At 37.8% G+C, this 15,671-nt stretch overlaps 2 protein-coding genes and 1 long non-coding RNA gene across 4 annotated transcripts; 2 read left to right on the plus strand and 1 right to left on the minus strand.

Moving 5' to 3' along the window:
* Positions 1-220: 220 nt before the first annotated feature.
* On the plus strand, positions 221-2,137 carry LOC116187173 (peroxidase 43-like). 2 transcript variants are annotated; one of them, XM_031515782.1, is made up of 4 exons: positions 223-657; positions 917-1,099; positions 1,189-1,351; positions 1,512-2,137. In XM_031515782.1, exons 1-4 carry the CDS (start codon positions 418-420, stop codon positions 1,931-1,933), a joined length of 1,008 nt encoding a protein of 335 aa, XP_031371642.1. In that variant the 5' UTR covers positions 223-417; the 3' UTR covers positions 1,934-2,137. The 2 variants fall into 2 exon arrangements, with proteins under 2 accessions (XP_031371644.1, XP_031371642.1); XM_031515784.1 differs by lacking the exon at positions 917-1,099 and having other exon boundaries at positions 221-657.
* Positions 2,138-8,262: 6,125 nt separating this feature from the next.
* LOC116189276 (probable glucuronosyltransferase GUT1) lies at positions 8,263-12,004 on the plus strand. Its single transcript, XM_031518868.1, has 8 exons — positions 8,263-8,691; positions 9,076-9,222; positions 9,315-9,379; positions 9,787-9,856; positions 10,094-10,312; positions 10,804-10,947; positions 11,040-11,175; positions 11,423-12,004. The coding sequence occupies exons 1-8, from the start codon at positions 8,332-8,334 to the stop codon at positions 11,650-11,652; spliced, it is 1,371 nt and encodes a 456-aa protein (XP_031374728.1). The 5' UTR covers positions 8,263-8,331; the 3' UTR covers positions 11,653-12,004.
* A 681-nt stretch (positions 12,005-12,685) lies between these two features.
* On the minus strand, positions 12,686-15,105 carry LOC116187197. The gene is made up of 2 exons (XR_004152005.1): positions 14,040-15,105; positions 12,686-13,240 (listed from the first exon to the last, which is right to left on the minus strand). It is a non-coding gene; the product is annotated as an uncharacterized LOC116187197 (long non-coding RNA).
* Positions 15,106-15,671: the final 566 nt, after the last annotated feature.

The following is a 15,671-nucleotide window of genomic DNA, read 5'->3' on the forward strand; positions in this document are numbered from 1 at the left end:
AAAAGGCGCCAACAGGAAATTGTCAAAACCATGTCACATGTTAAGTCAACCTCGTACGTAGGCCGATTAAGACAGAGAGAGTGAGGTTGCGCACGAGAAAACAAATGTCAGGCAGCTTTGGACACATTTCGGGCCCTACCTGAAGAAGGAGCTGAACTTCATTGATTAATTACTCACTCATCATCCATCTATATCAACCATCATCTACTCATCTCTCCCTTCGAGATTTTGAGAAACGGCCACGTAATCCAGTGAAACCTCTTTTATAATCGAAAAATGTCACATCTCTTAGTCACCTCTGTACTCAATATATATATAATTTTATAGAGGACTTCTCTTCTCACCTTGCCTGCTATACTCCTCTCACGTTTCAGTATCTTCTCCGACCTTCGACTGCCCGCAACGGTCACTCGAATCATGGCTCTTTCTTTGGCCAAGGCGGCCCGTTTTGGCCGTGAATTGGCACTGGTTATGGGATTTGCCACCATCATCGTCGCGGTGGGAGCTGCAGGCGGACAGCTTCGAGTTGGGTTCTACTCAAAGAGCTGCCCCGCGGCCGAGTCTATTGTTCAGAATGTTGTCAAAGCAGCTGTTGCCGCTGATCGCCAAAATGCCGCCGTCCTCCTCAGGGTCCACTTCCATGACTGCTTCGTGGAGGTCCCTCCCTCTCTCTCTCTCTCTCAGTCATGTTACCTATATATTTTTGTTATATAAGGTTTGAATTACTTGTATACGTATAAGATGAACTTATTGGACATTTTTTATTTTGATATATATATATGTGTGTGTGTGTGTGTATAAAACCCATGTCTATATGTAAATTAATCGGTTTATTATAGGCAGTTTGATTAGCCTATTATTAATAAGGATGTGACGCCCTGGCAAATTATCGTTCAATCTGATGGCCCATTGATAGGGATGCGATGCATCGATACTGGTCGACAATGGTCCTAACAGTGAAATGCATGCGTTCGGTCACCAAGGTGTCCACGGTTTTGAAATTATTGAGGAGGCGAAAGCTCGACTGGAGCAAGCCTGCCCCAGGGTGGTCTCTTGTGCAGATATCGTGGCCTTAGCGGCAAGAGATTCTGTCGTATTGGTATAGCCACATTGAAAAAGTCCAGTTTTACCATACTTGAATGACATTGCCTAGTTCATTGCTAATCTGTGCCATATATGTTTGAGCAGAGCAATGGGCCATTTTATGAGGTGGAGACGGGCCGGAGAGATGGCCGGGTATCTAGTATGTCCCTGGCAGCAGATATGCCGGATGTGCACGACTCGATCCAGCTACTCAAGTCGAAATTCAAGCGGAAGGGACTTTCGGATAAAGATCTAGTCCTCCTTTCCGGTGCGTGTGATGTCAACTAATATCAAGTGGCTGATCCATGCTCAAGATGATCTCGATCATATCGTGTGTTCTAAACAATATTCTTATCCTTGAATTATCACATTTCTTCCGCTATATATGGTAGGCAGTTCACAGTCTTGAGTAATTTTAAATTTCACAGCGGCACATACTATCGGTACGACTGCATGCTTCTTCGTGAAGGAGAGACTCTACAACTTCACTTCCCATGGCGGGTCTGACCCGGCCATCAACCCCAGGTTCCTGCAGACACTCAAAAAAACATGCGCGGCGAATGGAGACGTCAATGTGAGGCTCCCACTTGATCCGGTGACCGAATTAAAGTTCGATGCTCAGATCCTCCGCAACATAAAGAATGGCTTTGCTGTGATAGCTTCTGATGCCAGACTCCATGATGACATGAACACCAAGAGCGCAATCGACTTCTATGTCCGTAATAACAAATCTAAGAACAAGTCGCCCTTTGGGCCTGATTTCGGGTCTGCAATGGTGAAGATGGGCCGGACTGGTGTCAAGACGGGCTCGCAAGGTGAGATCAGGCATGTTTGCAAGTCGTTCAACTGATGATCGATGGATGTTGTATTCGTCGACTTAATCCATAAAATCATAGATATATATGGTAAAGGTTTAGGACGGAGCTGCATATATAATGGGTGAGAAGCATATACAATCTCGTAAATGGTATGCAATTATTCTACCATGATACAATGTAAGCTTCGTTTTGCTAAGAATAGAGGCTTATCTCATCACACAAGGCCTATTGCTTAAGCCGGTATAGGCGGAATTTATCGTGTAACTCCCCAATATGAGCCATGCGTAGCGCATTCCAAGTCCACAATGACATTGTGTAAGGCCTTCATTGATATCGTAACATCTGAGTGAGTTAATCAAGCTTGAAGGAATGTGACCTCATGAGCTCCATCATCCTATATATAGCCAAGAAAGGTATTCAAATTAAGTCAGTGCGTGATTGAGCATATCATCGTCACCAGGTTGAACCTTGGACACATGAACAAATGCCGAGTGAACGAGACCTTGCCAGTATTTTGCATCTTTGGAAGTCTAGCAATCACGACCAAGTTGTGTATAGGTTGTCCTTCAGGGAGGGCACATTTTTCAGTACTAAGTAATCATAAATTCTATTGATTTTCTACCACTGCGTGATTTTCAAATGGATCGTTTGAGAGTGCAATTGCTAATGTGACTGTGGACACGCAAAATATATTTTTAGGTATCAACCTTGATATTCAGAAGCCCAATTAGGCCCGACTAATCCAGTCGAGTTGAGTCGGCCTACTAAGGGATAAATCTCTCCTAGCATAGATTTTCTCTTTTCACAAGACTCGAACTTGAGACCTGGGAACAAGCGCCAACCCAATCTTGGCTAGACACGCAAATTATTATTCACTAATCTATATATTACTAAAATTTACTTGGATGCATAAGTGAGTGTATAATAAATGCAATACAATATATGAGTGCATAAATGAGTGCATAATAAATGCAATAGGATGTGTTAGTAACTACAATTAAACTTGTGGAAAAAGAAAATTTAAAAACGAAGAATAATTATAAAAATTATATAATATAGACAACTAAATTTGAGTATTTTAAATGAGAACATCACAATATACTATTAGAAATTAATTATTGAGAATTCTTACGGTACATAAGAAAGTAGTCTTTTGAGATTGTGAATAATTAACATATTTTACCAAAAATAATAATTACCATATGTAAAATAAAACCCGTGCAATACACGTGATTGAAAATCTATATATAAGCAAAAATAGCAAACCAAACTATGACTAAAAAAAATTCATAAATTAAATATTATAGTGATACCAACCGACGTAGCGTGAATAATGAATTCTCAAGTCCAAATATGAATTTAGACTCGAACGAATTAGTAGCATATAAACTAAAGGGATATTTAAGCAAACAAAGAGCTTCAAGCAAGCTCAGAATATTAGTAAGCAATTAATTAGAGATTGGGCATTTATATTACGTTATTAAATTACCTTGTTAATTAACATATTCTATTTTACATTTAATAATAATTTCTTTGGCCTTTTGTTAGACATCTTTAGGAATTCAGATTTTGAGGACTTTATTTTATCTTACATTTAATAATTTCTTTGGCCTTGGTAAATTCATAGGACTATTTAAAAAGAACTAGTAAATTTATACGTGTGTTGCACGTGAAACCTTATTTGATAAGGCTGAAATACATAATACTCGAAAGACAAATATATAAGAAAACTCTTTTAAAAAAAGAAATATATAAATTATAAGTAAATTAACAGTATGTCATTTTGAATGGATTTGTGACTATTTCTAGTCAGAAATCTATTCTTACTTTAATTTATAAATGAACAAAATAAAATAGTTAATAATATCTATGAGGGTTGATGACCCAAAAAAGTAAAAATTTGGACTTTTTATTATTTCTAGCACGAATTTTTTAACTGAAAAATTTACAAATATGAGTTTCTTATCACGTCTAGAATGCTATCTCTTTCCTATCAATTTCAACGGATTTTTCTAATATGACACTAACATTGTAGACATGGCACATGAAAATCTACCAAGTGGACCCATGGATACTTAAATGTTAAATTAAAAGCAAAAATTATTAAAGGAAACAATAATATTCACAAAAAATATTTCATTTAATTTTACAATAAAATAAACAAATATTATTAAATTCAATGGAAACATATATATGTATATATATATATATATATATATTAATAATAGTATTTACATATGTGTAACATGAAAAAGTATATACAAAATTAACATATTGATGAAAAATCACTATATCTAAATATATGTATAAGTTTTGGTACAATTTTACAAAATTATCCTCATCATTTTTTACTATATTGAAGAAAAGTAAAACTGAAGGCAAGAATAAAACTATAAAACTGCTCAATTTTTAAACTCATATATCTTATATCGCTTCTCCATCAATTCACATGTGGTCATCTTTCACTCTACTTTTTACTTATTTCTCTTTTACCTTCACTCTATCTCTATTTCAACCTTAGTTATTTTTCTTTTTTTCACTAAAAAATTATTTTTTTCAATTTTCATCACAATTTTTTCATGTTTTTAATAATAACACAACTATTTAGAATTACAAATGGTATATACTGATTAAAATACATATGCAACGTTTTAAACTATTTTTTTCACATTGCGAGTAGCGCTGATGCAAAATCTAGTGTATAAATAATAAAAAATTTGATAACTACGATTAAAATATTGGAAATGATTTTAAAAAAAGTGAAATCAATGCAATTTAGAAATAATTAATTTCAAGAAAAATTTTCCAGTTCATTCATTTTTATGACTTGATCTTTCATTTCAATAGAATATTCTAAAAGAATAGAGAAATGAATTTAAATTTTTAATAAAACTTTACAAAATAACTAATAGAAATATTATTTTCACGAATAGTCTTGCAATGACACCCATAATTCGAAAATTCAGAAAAATCCGACCCAAATCAATCGAAAAATTTCAAAAATTAAAGACCTTAAGGGTCGGGTTTAAGTTTTAAAGAAAGAAAATTGAAAGGAAGTTGATTGGACCAGATTTAATTTTATGTATATATGAATTTATTTTAGTAATTCATATTGTATATTATAATTTATACTTTAACAAATATAGAAAGAAAACAATGCACTTTAGATCCTACCTAAGGCACAAGAGTAAAATTAAGTTTAGTTGAAAACCGATAACTTGTATTGATAATTGATATTAGATTTACATTGAAAGCAAGTTAACTCTCCCATTTTACACACATACGCTTGAGGAGTAAGAATAAAAATGTACATAGAGCTTGTGAAGGGGGAAATAGATAGCATGAGGTCTTTAAGCTCGTGCAACATTGTTAGGAGGTGTTGGTGGCAGACACTATAGTGGCAATGGATAAACGGTAGCCGATGTTTGTGGACAAAAGAAAAAGAAGAGAATAAGAATTGGGAGAGAAGAAGAAAGCTGAGATAAGAGAAAACAAAATTAAATAAAAAAATTAATAGCGTGAGGTCTTTAAGCTTGTGAAGGGGGAAATTGATAGCATGAGGTCTTTAAGCTTGTGCAACATTGTTAGGAGGTGTTGGTGGCAGACACTACAGTGGCAATGGATAAACGGTAGCTGATGTTTGTGGACAAAAGAAAAAGAAGAGAATAAGAATCGGGAGAGAAGAAGAAAGCTGAGATAAGAGAAAACAAAATTAAATAAAAAAATTAATGATGTATATCTTTTCTTTGAAACTCTTCTTCTTATTCTTTCTTTTTTACTCTCCAAAATGCGTGCTTTTGTATTAATAGAATTCCATAAAATTTTTGATTGAGACTTTGAAAACAAATTACTGATGGTATAATGTCTTGAATAATTTTTTAAATAAATTACTATAAATTTTGAAAAATTAGTTAAAAAATATAAATGTTTTAATCACATGATATACATCAGTAACTCATTAGAAAATATCCAACTATAAAATAATTTTTAAAAATTCTTAATATAAATTTTGAAAATCCATTGATATAAATGTAAATAGGAAACGGTAAAGAGGATCCATGAGCGTTGAATGGAGAATTTATTTCATGTTTGATAGATTGTCAGAGTGAATAATTATGAAAAAGAACATGCTAGGTAGTTCTTGTAGTAAAAGAGTATGAAAGGGTGCCTTGAAATTGAAAATACATGAGAAAGAATAAATATAAGTTGGTTTTTGAAACTTGAAAAAAAAAAAAGATTGTGGTCGAAGAAAGAGAATATGAGAATTTTGTTTTCCAACAATTAGCAAAGTCAAAGAATAAGAATAATTAAAAGGAGGAGTAATTAAAAACCGAAAGAGAAAATAGAAAAGATACAAATGTATCTAGGAAAGGGAAAAGAAACCGCGAGCATTAAATGAAAAAGTTATTTCATGTTTGATGTGTTTTTCAGAGCGACTAATTTTGAGAAAGAACATGTTAGATAGTTTTTATATTGAAGAAGTATGAAAAGGTGCCATGAAATCGAAAGGTTATGAGAAAAAATACGTAAAAGTTGATTTTTCTATTAAAACGATTGAAATAATGCCATGCTATATTAAAAATATACAATGTTTAGTAGAATTCATATTATTTGAGTATATGGTAAAATAGTATTATTATTAATTACCAAGGCCAAAAAGGAAAAAAGTTGGAGAAACACTTTGTGAAGTGTCGTATTTTAGAAGAGATGTATAAAGTTTAACTCGGTTGATGCAATATATGATAGAACATATGGGTCAACGAATGTTGAGAATGAGCGATGAATAGATAATTGTAAGTGTGTGAGAAAAAATCATACTAATAAAGCACATCAAAAGTGTGGTAATAAAATGTATGGAAAGAAAGGTAGAAATTTACGAAGGATACGGGTATGTTTTAGAACAAAAATTGGAAAAACATGAAATTTTAAAAATAATCACGTGATTCATAAAGATGAAACGAAGAATGTATGAACATGTTAGGACAACAGACGTTGAAAACGAATATATGGTATAACGAAAATTTGAAACTATAAATTGTTATAAAATAGTAATAAAATAAACATACCTGTGATGAAGGGTTAATTTAGTTAAGAAAGATGCAAGGGAATAAATCGTCGAAAACAAGTAATGAATAGAAAGGGTCGACTTATATATATGGTGAAAATGTGCGACCAAAATCACGAGCAAAAAATATGCAAGGAAAAGTCACGAGAGTATACGTGCATTTTTTAAATATTAAAAATTGAAGAAATTTGTTATACTTTCATATATAGTATAGATATAGATATAGATTTTGTTAGGCAAAAAGCAAGAGAATAAATAAAAATAGACAATATGAATTAATTAATACATGAAACATGAAGACACGATTAACCACGAGTTAAGGATTTACTCAAAACACCTACATAGAAATTCCTGATCACTTGAGCGAAAGTTGAAAGAATTTAGATTAATATGTATATATATCGAATCCTTTCCTACACAATTCCTCTCATAAGAAGCATAAGTCTGATTTACCCAAAGTGGTCGCTAATATACCATGCTACATCATTTGAAACCCTCCACGAGATGAAGCCCGGACATTCTTCGCTCCTATATTTCTTTTCACCATCGTAATCCAAAATCTTTTAATTTTTCTCTAGCGTAAATAGAATTAGAGCAAAGTACTTTTTTTTCGCTGAATTAAAGGTTAGGTCGAATTATTAACTCGCTGTGACTGCTCCAATTAAGGGAACCTAATCGCCACGGAATGTTCATTTCGCCATAGCTCGCTGATACTTTAGCCCAACTTGGTCACCACAGTCCCACCAATACACTATTGAATTAAGTCCAAGGCCCACTGGATCAAGTATTATGGATCGGCAACTACCATCTCACAATACTTCCGCATAGTAGCGAGCTCTACGTCCCCAGGGAGATTCGAATTCGTGATATTCAAGTGAAGCGCTTGATACTTAATCACTAGACCACCATGTTGGTGATAATTAGAGTGAAGTACTGGAAAAGCCAATGAAAATTTTTGCCTTGTCACGGGGGCTTGTTGGGATTGGGCCGAAAAGCAAAAAGGCAAAAAGGTAAGTGGACATCGATTTATTAATTCTTTTTTGTGCGTCTCTATATTTGAATTATTGATTTTTTAAACAAAATTTCATGTAGATATTATTAATAGGTTGAGCTATGTACAAGCCTACAAGGGATTCGAAGAGTCGATCAACCGCGTATTGCGAAAGCTTCATCGAAGCAATACGTGGCAAGTTTGGACACCGGCCCAACTACAGGCCGAAGATGGAGGTCCGGTCCACTCCAGGCCCAGGGGCTTCTGATCTTAGCCAAGCACAAACGCTGTCGTTTAATTCGCCGTTCTTCTTCGTCCCCGGTCTCGCTCCCTGCTCTCGGCGAGCTCACTGAAACTGAGGGAGGGCGAGGCAGATGGAAATGGGAAGCCCGAAGAACAAGCCGAGGACGATGCTGCACCACCAAGCTCCCTGCACCCGCGCCCACCAGGTCGGCGCCCTCCTCCTCGTCGCCGGCACCTACTTCCTCACCCGTCTCCTCGACGGCTTCCTCGCTTCCTGCCCAATCGCCGACCAGACCGGACCACCCGGTCACCTTGTCCGTCTCACCGACGGCGGATCCCTCTTCTGGCCCTCCTCGGGGTACGGGGCCCAGCTGTCCCTTAAAGTCTACGTCTACGAGGAGGACGAGATCGACGGCCTGAGGGAGCTGATGCGCGGCAGGGAGGGCAAGATCACCGCCGATGCCTGCGTCAAGGGCCAGTGGGGCACTCAGGTAATCGTTTTTTATCTTCAAAATGTGTTCTTCTCTGCTTCTTGTTGTGCATTGTTGAAGCTTGAGCTTATAATCTTGCTGATGGGTGCGATCAAGCTAGTTCTTGAAGATCTTCCGATTGTGATGCTTCGGTTCAGCTCAATTGTAAATCTAGCACGGTGGGGCTGTTTGTAGTCTATATGCATTGTAGTCGACATCCGAAATGAAGTTTGATGTTCAATTCAATGGTTTAGCACTCAGTATTGGGTTCTTATGCTCTATCATGATATGCGTTGATGACCATGTGATTGTTTATCATGATTGCTTCTAGCTTAGTAGCACATTTGGTGAAAACATCCTAGTCGATTGTTCATTAACGTTTTTGTTGGGGAGAATGAACTGTAGGTTAAAATACATAGGATGTTACTGAAATCGAGATTTCGGACATGGAGGAAAGAGGAGGCAGATTTCTTCTTTGTCCCATCTTATGTGAAGTGTGTTCGGATGATGGGAGGCCTAAATGATAAAGAGATCAATCAGACCTACGTGAAGGTAGTATTTTCCATTGTTTCCTGTCACTTGTTAAGTGTTCGCACTCTTACGCTCTCTTTTCTGTCGCATGACATTCTGACTCCTGAATGAAGATTTTAAGTCAGATGCCTTATTTTAGGCTTTCAGGTGGCCGCAACCACATATTTGTCTTTCCAAGGTATTTTTCAATATTCCTCTCATTCCATGTATCGTACTGATAATGCAAGAAGTCAATTAGGATGCTAGCTTATAGAATGTTTTTCTCTCTTTGCCATAGCTATGAATTATTTCTCTTTACCATAAATATGGATTGCTTCATTTGGCTACTATCATTATGGATTTTTATGTTTCCTATTGCATGTTGTGACAGTTCCCATGGTATAGCAGCTTTCTTTACATGCATAATTTTAAAATTTTCCATGAATGACTTTGACTTTTGCTTTGATTTAAGTGTCGCCTACCTTAATGATAAAGATGTTATATGCAAATATTGTGTTGTTTATTTTGTCTGTGGATTAGTTCAAAGAAAGTTTCCGCAGTAGATCTGCTTGTTAATTGAATCACCTTTCTTTCTGCCCAATACAGTGGTGCGGGAGCTCACTTGTTTAGGTCTTGGGCAACTTACCTGAACCGGTCCGTTATTCTCACTCCTGAGGTGACCTCTTTGTCCCTCAAGTCTTTTTATTTTTGAGGAAAACCAAATTTCACCTTTCTTTGTGAAACTTAATCTGTGATCATCTGACATCTGTAACCTTTCTCTTTATAGATAGTTCAATCCTTCCTTTTAACAAAAAAAGAAATAAACTTAAGGAGGCCCCTAGAGGAAGATTCTCTACTTCTTGATGGATTCTTCACTTTTATTCAAAGAATGCTTCTTTATGTATTAATGCAGGGGGATCGAACAGACAAGCGAGATGCTAGTGCTTTCAATACTTGGAAGGATATCATCATTCCTGGCAATGTTGATGATGCAATGACCAGAGATGGGTTTTCATTGGTCCAGCCCTTGCCTCTATCAAAGAGAAGATATTTGGCTAACTTCTTAGGCCGTGCCCAGAACAAGGTTGGCCGTCTTCATCTGATCGAGCTCGCAAAGCAATTTCCTGATAAGGTATGATTCCCGTTTCTTGGTCCTGCTGGAAGGATTTCTGAAATTTGGTTCGCCAAGTTATTGTTGGTTCTATTTTGTGTGATGTTAAACACTCATAAATGTGGTTCTTTCCCTCTGTGCATATATTCCCTTGGATTTGTCTTTTTTTCCTGTTGTTGGACAAAAGATACATGGAAAATTTTAGGTGCTGTTTGAAAATGAAGTAAAAAGAAGCAACTGGGTAGTTTCTCTAATGAATTGTTTGCCAAATATAAGTAATAAACTGTTCTAGAAGAGAAATTTGTGTAAACATGTTTTGGGTTGATAACTTTAGTGTAATTTCCAACAAGCCATTCCTCCTCTACCATAATTTCTGCCTCCAGCTGACATCTCCAGCCGCAGTTGCCTCATTCCAGCTGTTGATGTTGTTTTTCAATAAATAATTGTACAAAAGCCCCTCATATTTTGAATGTTTCTTTTCTTGGTAAATATGCAAATGACATTGAAAACAGTTGGAATCTCCAGAACTGAAGTTCAGCGGCCCTGAAAAACTGGGGAAGAAAGAATATTTTGAGCACTTGCGAAATGCCAAGTTCTGTCTTGCTCCTCGGGGAGAATCATCCTGGACCCTTCGCTTCTACGAGTCGTTCTTTGTGGTCGGTCTCTCACTTTCTGACCTTAAAATTTGAAGCTAGCATATAATGAATATAAATATATCATATGTAATCCAACTCCATTTTCTGAGCAGGAATGCGTCCCCGTACTTCTGTCAGATCAAGTAGAGTTACCCTTTCAGAATGTTATTGACTACAAACAAGTATCCATCAAGTGGCCATCTACTCGAATAGGTCCAGAACTATTGGGATACCTGGAGTCAATTCCAGGTGAGAGTTTGAACGCCCATTTATTAAGTAATAGAATTTCCTCTTAGAAAGTCTATAAAGGGAATACTCACTGAAAACTAGTATATTCTCCGGCATTTCGTCGGTTGTCGTAAACCAGGGAAGAAAATTGTCTTATTGTTACTGTAATTCTTTCAAATGCGCAAAAATCATTCTGTCATACTCCCAGACACGAGAAAATAAATCTCTTTCGAGCTTTTTTGGTAAGCGTTTTCCTCTATTTTCGCAGATGATGTTATAGAGAGGATGATAGATCATGGGCGGAGAATAAGGTGTTTGTGGGTCTACACTTCCGAGTCAAGGAGCTGCTCGGCTATGAGTGGAATCCTGTGGGAGCTTCAGAGGAAAACGAGGTACTTTCACCAGTCAACTGAGACATTTTGGCTGCACAATGGATCTGTTGTTAATCGTAACTTGGTTGAGTTCTCCCAATGGACGCCTCCCATGCCTTTACCTTAGTTTACGCTCATCGCATGAGAAGCCTATAATTTGTGAATTATGTTTCCATTGGCTGGGACAAAGTCCGGGTCCTTATCAAATGTTGTGGCCCCGAGATTTATTGAGAATTCCTCATTTTAGAATGGCTTGAGTGGCCTGTAGAATATGCAGAGTTTGTTATCTCTGAGCTAGCTTCTGTATCTTACAGACTATGGCCTTGGGCACTTTCTCGTTAATCGTATAGCTGATTTGTATTGATTGATTCTTTTTGCCTTCCTTAGGCAGTTTAACCTGATTAGGTTTACCATTGCAATTGTATCTGGATCCTTTATTGCCCTATTACGTGGCTATTACTTTTGAGATTCGAGGGTTGTGATTGTTTGAGTTGTAGAAAAGGTATTTTCAGTCGATCCATTGCCAGCCGAGTCGCATCCATGATAATATCTATAAATGTTGCGTACTCGTATCCGTCAGTCCAAAACTCTCTTGTTTTTGTTCTGTTGGTTTAGCTTTTGTCGATGAAGTTGTCTTTGCAAGAAAACTGTATCTCCTACCAGTGATCATTTGCTATTACCGGATGCAAAAAATCGAAATGGACTGCCACTGAACCGTTTCTCTACCGAAACGGAGTTATTGCCGGAACAAGATTCTTAAGTATGATCGAAAATTATATTTGGACAAAAAAAGATATATAATTATATAATGAACAATCGTCACATAGGAGTGTCATGTATTGACCAAAAAAAGATATTAAATTTTGAAAAATTAGGAAATAATTTTATATAGGATTGATTTAGATTTTAAAATAGAAATCTATACTTCACTCTTTCGTAAATATTGTATGCTAAAAAATAAAGGAAATTGAAACGCGTACTTTTAAATTCTGATAAGTTTTTTTATTTTTCCGTTAAATATTGTCGTTCATTTATTTTTCATCCATTTTTTGATTAGTTTTTTCAATGATTCTTAAAAGTGAAAATTAAATAATATCAAAAACTAAAAAAGGAAAACACACACAATAGCAGTAGTAGCGAAAGCTAGTAGGGGCACGACGTTGTCACAAACTTAGTCTGGCAGTGGCCGGACTTCGGCTTAACATTGCTGAGATTTTTTTCTCCCTTTCTCCCGTACAACAAATTGACAAATCTCAATGTGATGGCAAATTAGGGGATTCCGAAATGAGATCTCAATCTCTAGACTGGTGGCCTCGCCGGCTGCCATTACCTCCGAAAATGAGGTCCCAGAAATTGCCATCCGCCATCAGCCGGGGATGGTGGCTGCTCATGAACTGCCACCTTGGAAACTTCACTGACATTGAGATCATGAAATGGGATCTCACTCTCTCCCTGTTTTTTTTTTTTTTGGTAGAAAAGGAATATTATTAACGAATTTCAACTATTCAGGATCCACCCAGACATTTCGATTAGTACAAATAGTACGGGCAGTATAAGCACTCATCTAATCTAATAATATAAATTCTAATGCCCCAACAGGAGGGGAATCAAAGTAGACGGCGGCAATTGCTGTCCTACCAAGGAAGTCCGCAACTGCGCTCGCTTCTCAAAATGCATGTTTAATCCTCAATCCAGTAAAGGAACTTGCTAGTGTCCTGCAATCCAAAATAATGGGCATCAGTAAGGAATTATCACAGCATTTACCCAAGGAAAGATCAACTACTAGCTTGGCATCCAACTCTGCAACGAGAGATTGGATGCCCAAATCTTGAACCATGCGTAAACCATCCCTTAAAGCCGAGTAAGGCTGTTGGTGATGCCCAGTTATCCAGCCACCCAAATGGTTTCGGATTACCCTCCGGCCCCTGATTTGAAAATTCTGAAAAATTCAGGACTGTGTGAAAATTATTGAAATGTCCCAGGACTTTTTTTGAAACGAATTTGGAAATTCAGGGCTGATCTGAAAAGTTAAAAAAAAATGCCCCAGGGACTGAACTGAACATAAAAAATTCCCGGAACTGGTTTAGAAATTTTGAAAAATTCAGGGACTGATTGGAAAATGGTAAAAAAGGTCAGGACTCGACTGAAACGAATTTTGAAATTCGGGGCAGATCTGAAAATGGCGGAAAACAACCCCGGGACTAAACTGAAACGACTTGAAAAGTTCCTTAGCATGGTTGGAAAATTCTAGAAAATTCAAGGACTGATTGGAAAATGGTAAAAATGGCTGGGGCTTGACTGAAATGTATCAGAAAGTTAAGGGCTGATTTTCAAAAAATGAAAAGGCGTCCTCAGGACTGAAATGAGACAAAATAGAAAGTTCATAAAATCGAGTTCGAAACAAATCCGATCATCAACACAAATTGCAAACGCTCATTTCACGTCATAACCATCCAAACAAACATCAATATTCAAAAGTGGAGTCCTAAACATGCCACTAAGTCGGGAATTTACCTTGTTTGAGAAGAGTGGGGGCAGTTTTGTAAATAAAATGGTTCTGGGCGAGTTGGATTGCTGGGCCGAACTGGGTCGAGATCTTGTGGGGGCGACTGGGGCGTTAGCTGCTGGACTGGGCCGATGGGGGGCGGACTAGGCCAGCACGAACTAGCTGTTGGCCCGCAGAGATCTGGACTAGGCTGCACTGGGCTGCTGGACCGGGGCCGAACTGGGCCGCAAGGCTGGGCTGGGCCAATGAGCGCGAGCTGGGCTACTGGGCGGCGTGCCTATTCAACCCGGAAAGCACGAATCTCTGGTTAGAAGAAAAAAAATGAAAATAGAGAGAAAGAGAGGGGTGGTCCGGGTGGCTGTGTCGATCAGCCGCATGACGGGGAGCTCGAGCCTGCCCGCATGAGGGAGGAATCGAGGTAAGAAGCCGAGCGTGCGTGAGGATCGAGAGAGTCGGAGCTGAGGGCTGTGATTTTTTTCGATAGAAAATGTCGGGGCTGAGGGCGAAATGGGCTTCCGAGCTGAGAGTGGGTTCCGCCGTTCGACCTGAAGGTTTTCTTCGGGAGAATCCGTGAGCCGAGAGAATGTGCTGTCCGAGAGAGTGTGTGAGCTATGGTCCCTTTTTTTTTGAACCAGCTCTGAGGGGGGGCCTCGGGAAAAAAAATGGTGAGCTGAGAGAGAAGAGGAAGAGGCTAAGTGAGGGCGGCCGCCGATCTCCTGTTTTTTTTGTTCGTGAGGGAGTCGAGGCTAGGGTTTTGTTGTGTGTCCGATTCGAGAATCCCGAGAGAGAGAGCCAGCCATTCGGTTTTTCCTTTTATGTTCTCTTCTTGCCATTTTTCTTTATTCATTTCATTTTTTAACCGAGAAAGAAAAAAACATAAAGAGGAAGAGGAGCGCGGCTAAGTTTTTTTCGAATGTGAGGGAGGGGCCAGTTGGAAATTGCTGGGAATCAGCTAAGAAGAGGCAAGATCGGAGCCGAGATTTGTCTTTCATTTTCGGTTTTTTCGTTCAAGAAGAAGAAAGAAGGAAGGAAGGAAGAAGGAGAGAGAAGAAGAGGAAGGCAGAAAAAAACAAAAAAGGGGGAGAAGGAGGAAGAGGCAACAGTCAGTTGCCTCCGACCCTTTTTTTTTTAAAGGGGTCAGCAGTTGGTCAGACAAGGTCTGATCGACCCTGACCCATCCGTCATGTCGGTCAGACTAGCTCTGACCGACCTGACTTTTTTTTTTATCAAAAATTTAAATTTAATGTGCGTAAAAATTACTATTCTCGTCTTTGCAATTGGATGTCAAAGAGATGATTTGGGATCGGCATTGTGTTCAGAAAAAATTCGTGAATTGACGTTATGCAATAAAATATTTTCCAGCCTTAATTTTCGTCCCGAATTTGAAAATTAACGTTGATGCCCGTGGAGTATTTTTCGAAAAATGGCAAATTGGCATTAAATTGAGAAAATATCCTATTTCTAGAAGTCGTGAGTGTTAGAGCAATTAACCGAAAATACTTCCCTTATATTGGCGGCAAAATGACGATTTTACCTCTCTGAATCCGGTGGACCAAAATGGGGTGCTGACACAGGGAATTTGAAGAAACTGAGGAGATTCCTCACAAACCCCCCTCAACTCAGTCAAAAGTTTTGTCAAG

Source organism: Punica granatum, chromosome 8 (assembly GCF_007655135.1).
Source record: "Punica granatum isolate Tunisia-2019 chromosome 8, ASM765513v2, whole genome shotgun sequence".
NCBI classification, from domain to species: domain Eukaryota; kingdom Viridiplantae; phylum Streptophyta; class Magnoliopsida; order Myrtales; family Lythraceae; genus Punica; species Punica granatum.

Excerpts from the sequence above, each read along its gene's own strand:
- LOC116187173 (XM_031515782.1), top strand. The coding sequence starts at position 418 with ATGGCTCTTTCTTTGGCCAAGGCGGCCCGTTTTGGCCGTGAATTGGCA. Across the intron at positions 1,100-1,188 it reads CAAGAGATTCTGTCGTATTG|AGCAATGGGCCATTTTATGA; the intron begins GTATAGCCACAT and ends ATGTTTGAGCAG. Across the intron at positions 1,352-1,511 it reads AGATCTAGTCCTCCTTTCCG|CGGCACATACTATCGGTACG; the intron begins GTGCGTGTGATG and ends TAAATTTCACAG.
- LOC116189276 (XM_031518868.1), top strand. The coding sequence starts at position 8,332 with ATGGAAATGGGAAGCCCGAAGAACAAGCCGAGGACGATGCTGCACCAC. Across the intron at positions 8,692-9,075 it reads AGGGCCAGTGGGGCACTCAG|GTTAAAATACATAGGATGTT; the intron begins GTAATCGTTTTT and ends AATGAACTGTAG. Across the intron at positions 9,380-9,786 it reads CACATATTTGTCTTTCCAAG|TGGTGCGGGAGCTCACTTGT; the intron begins GTATTTTTCAAT and ends TGCCCAATACAG.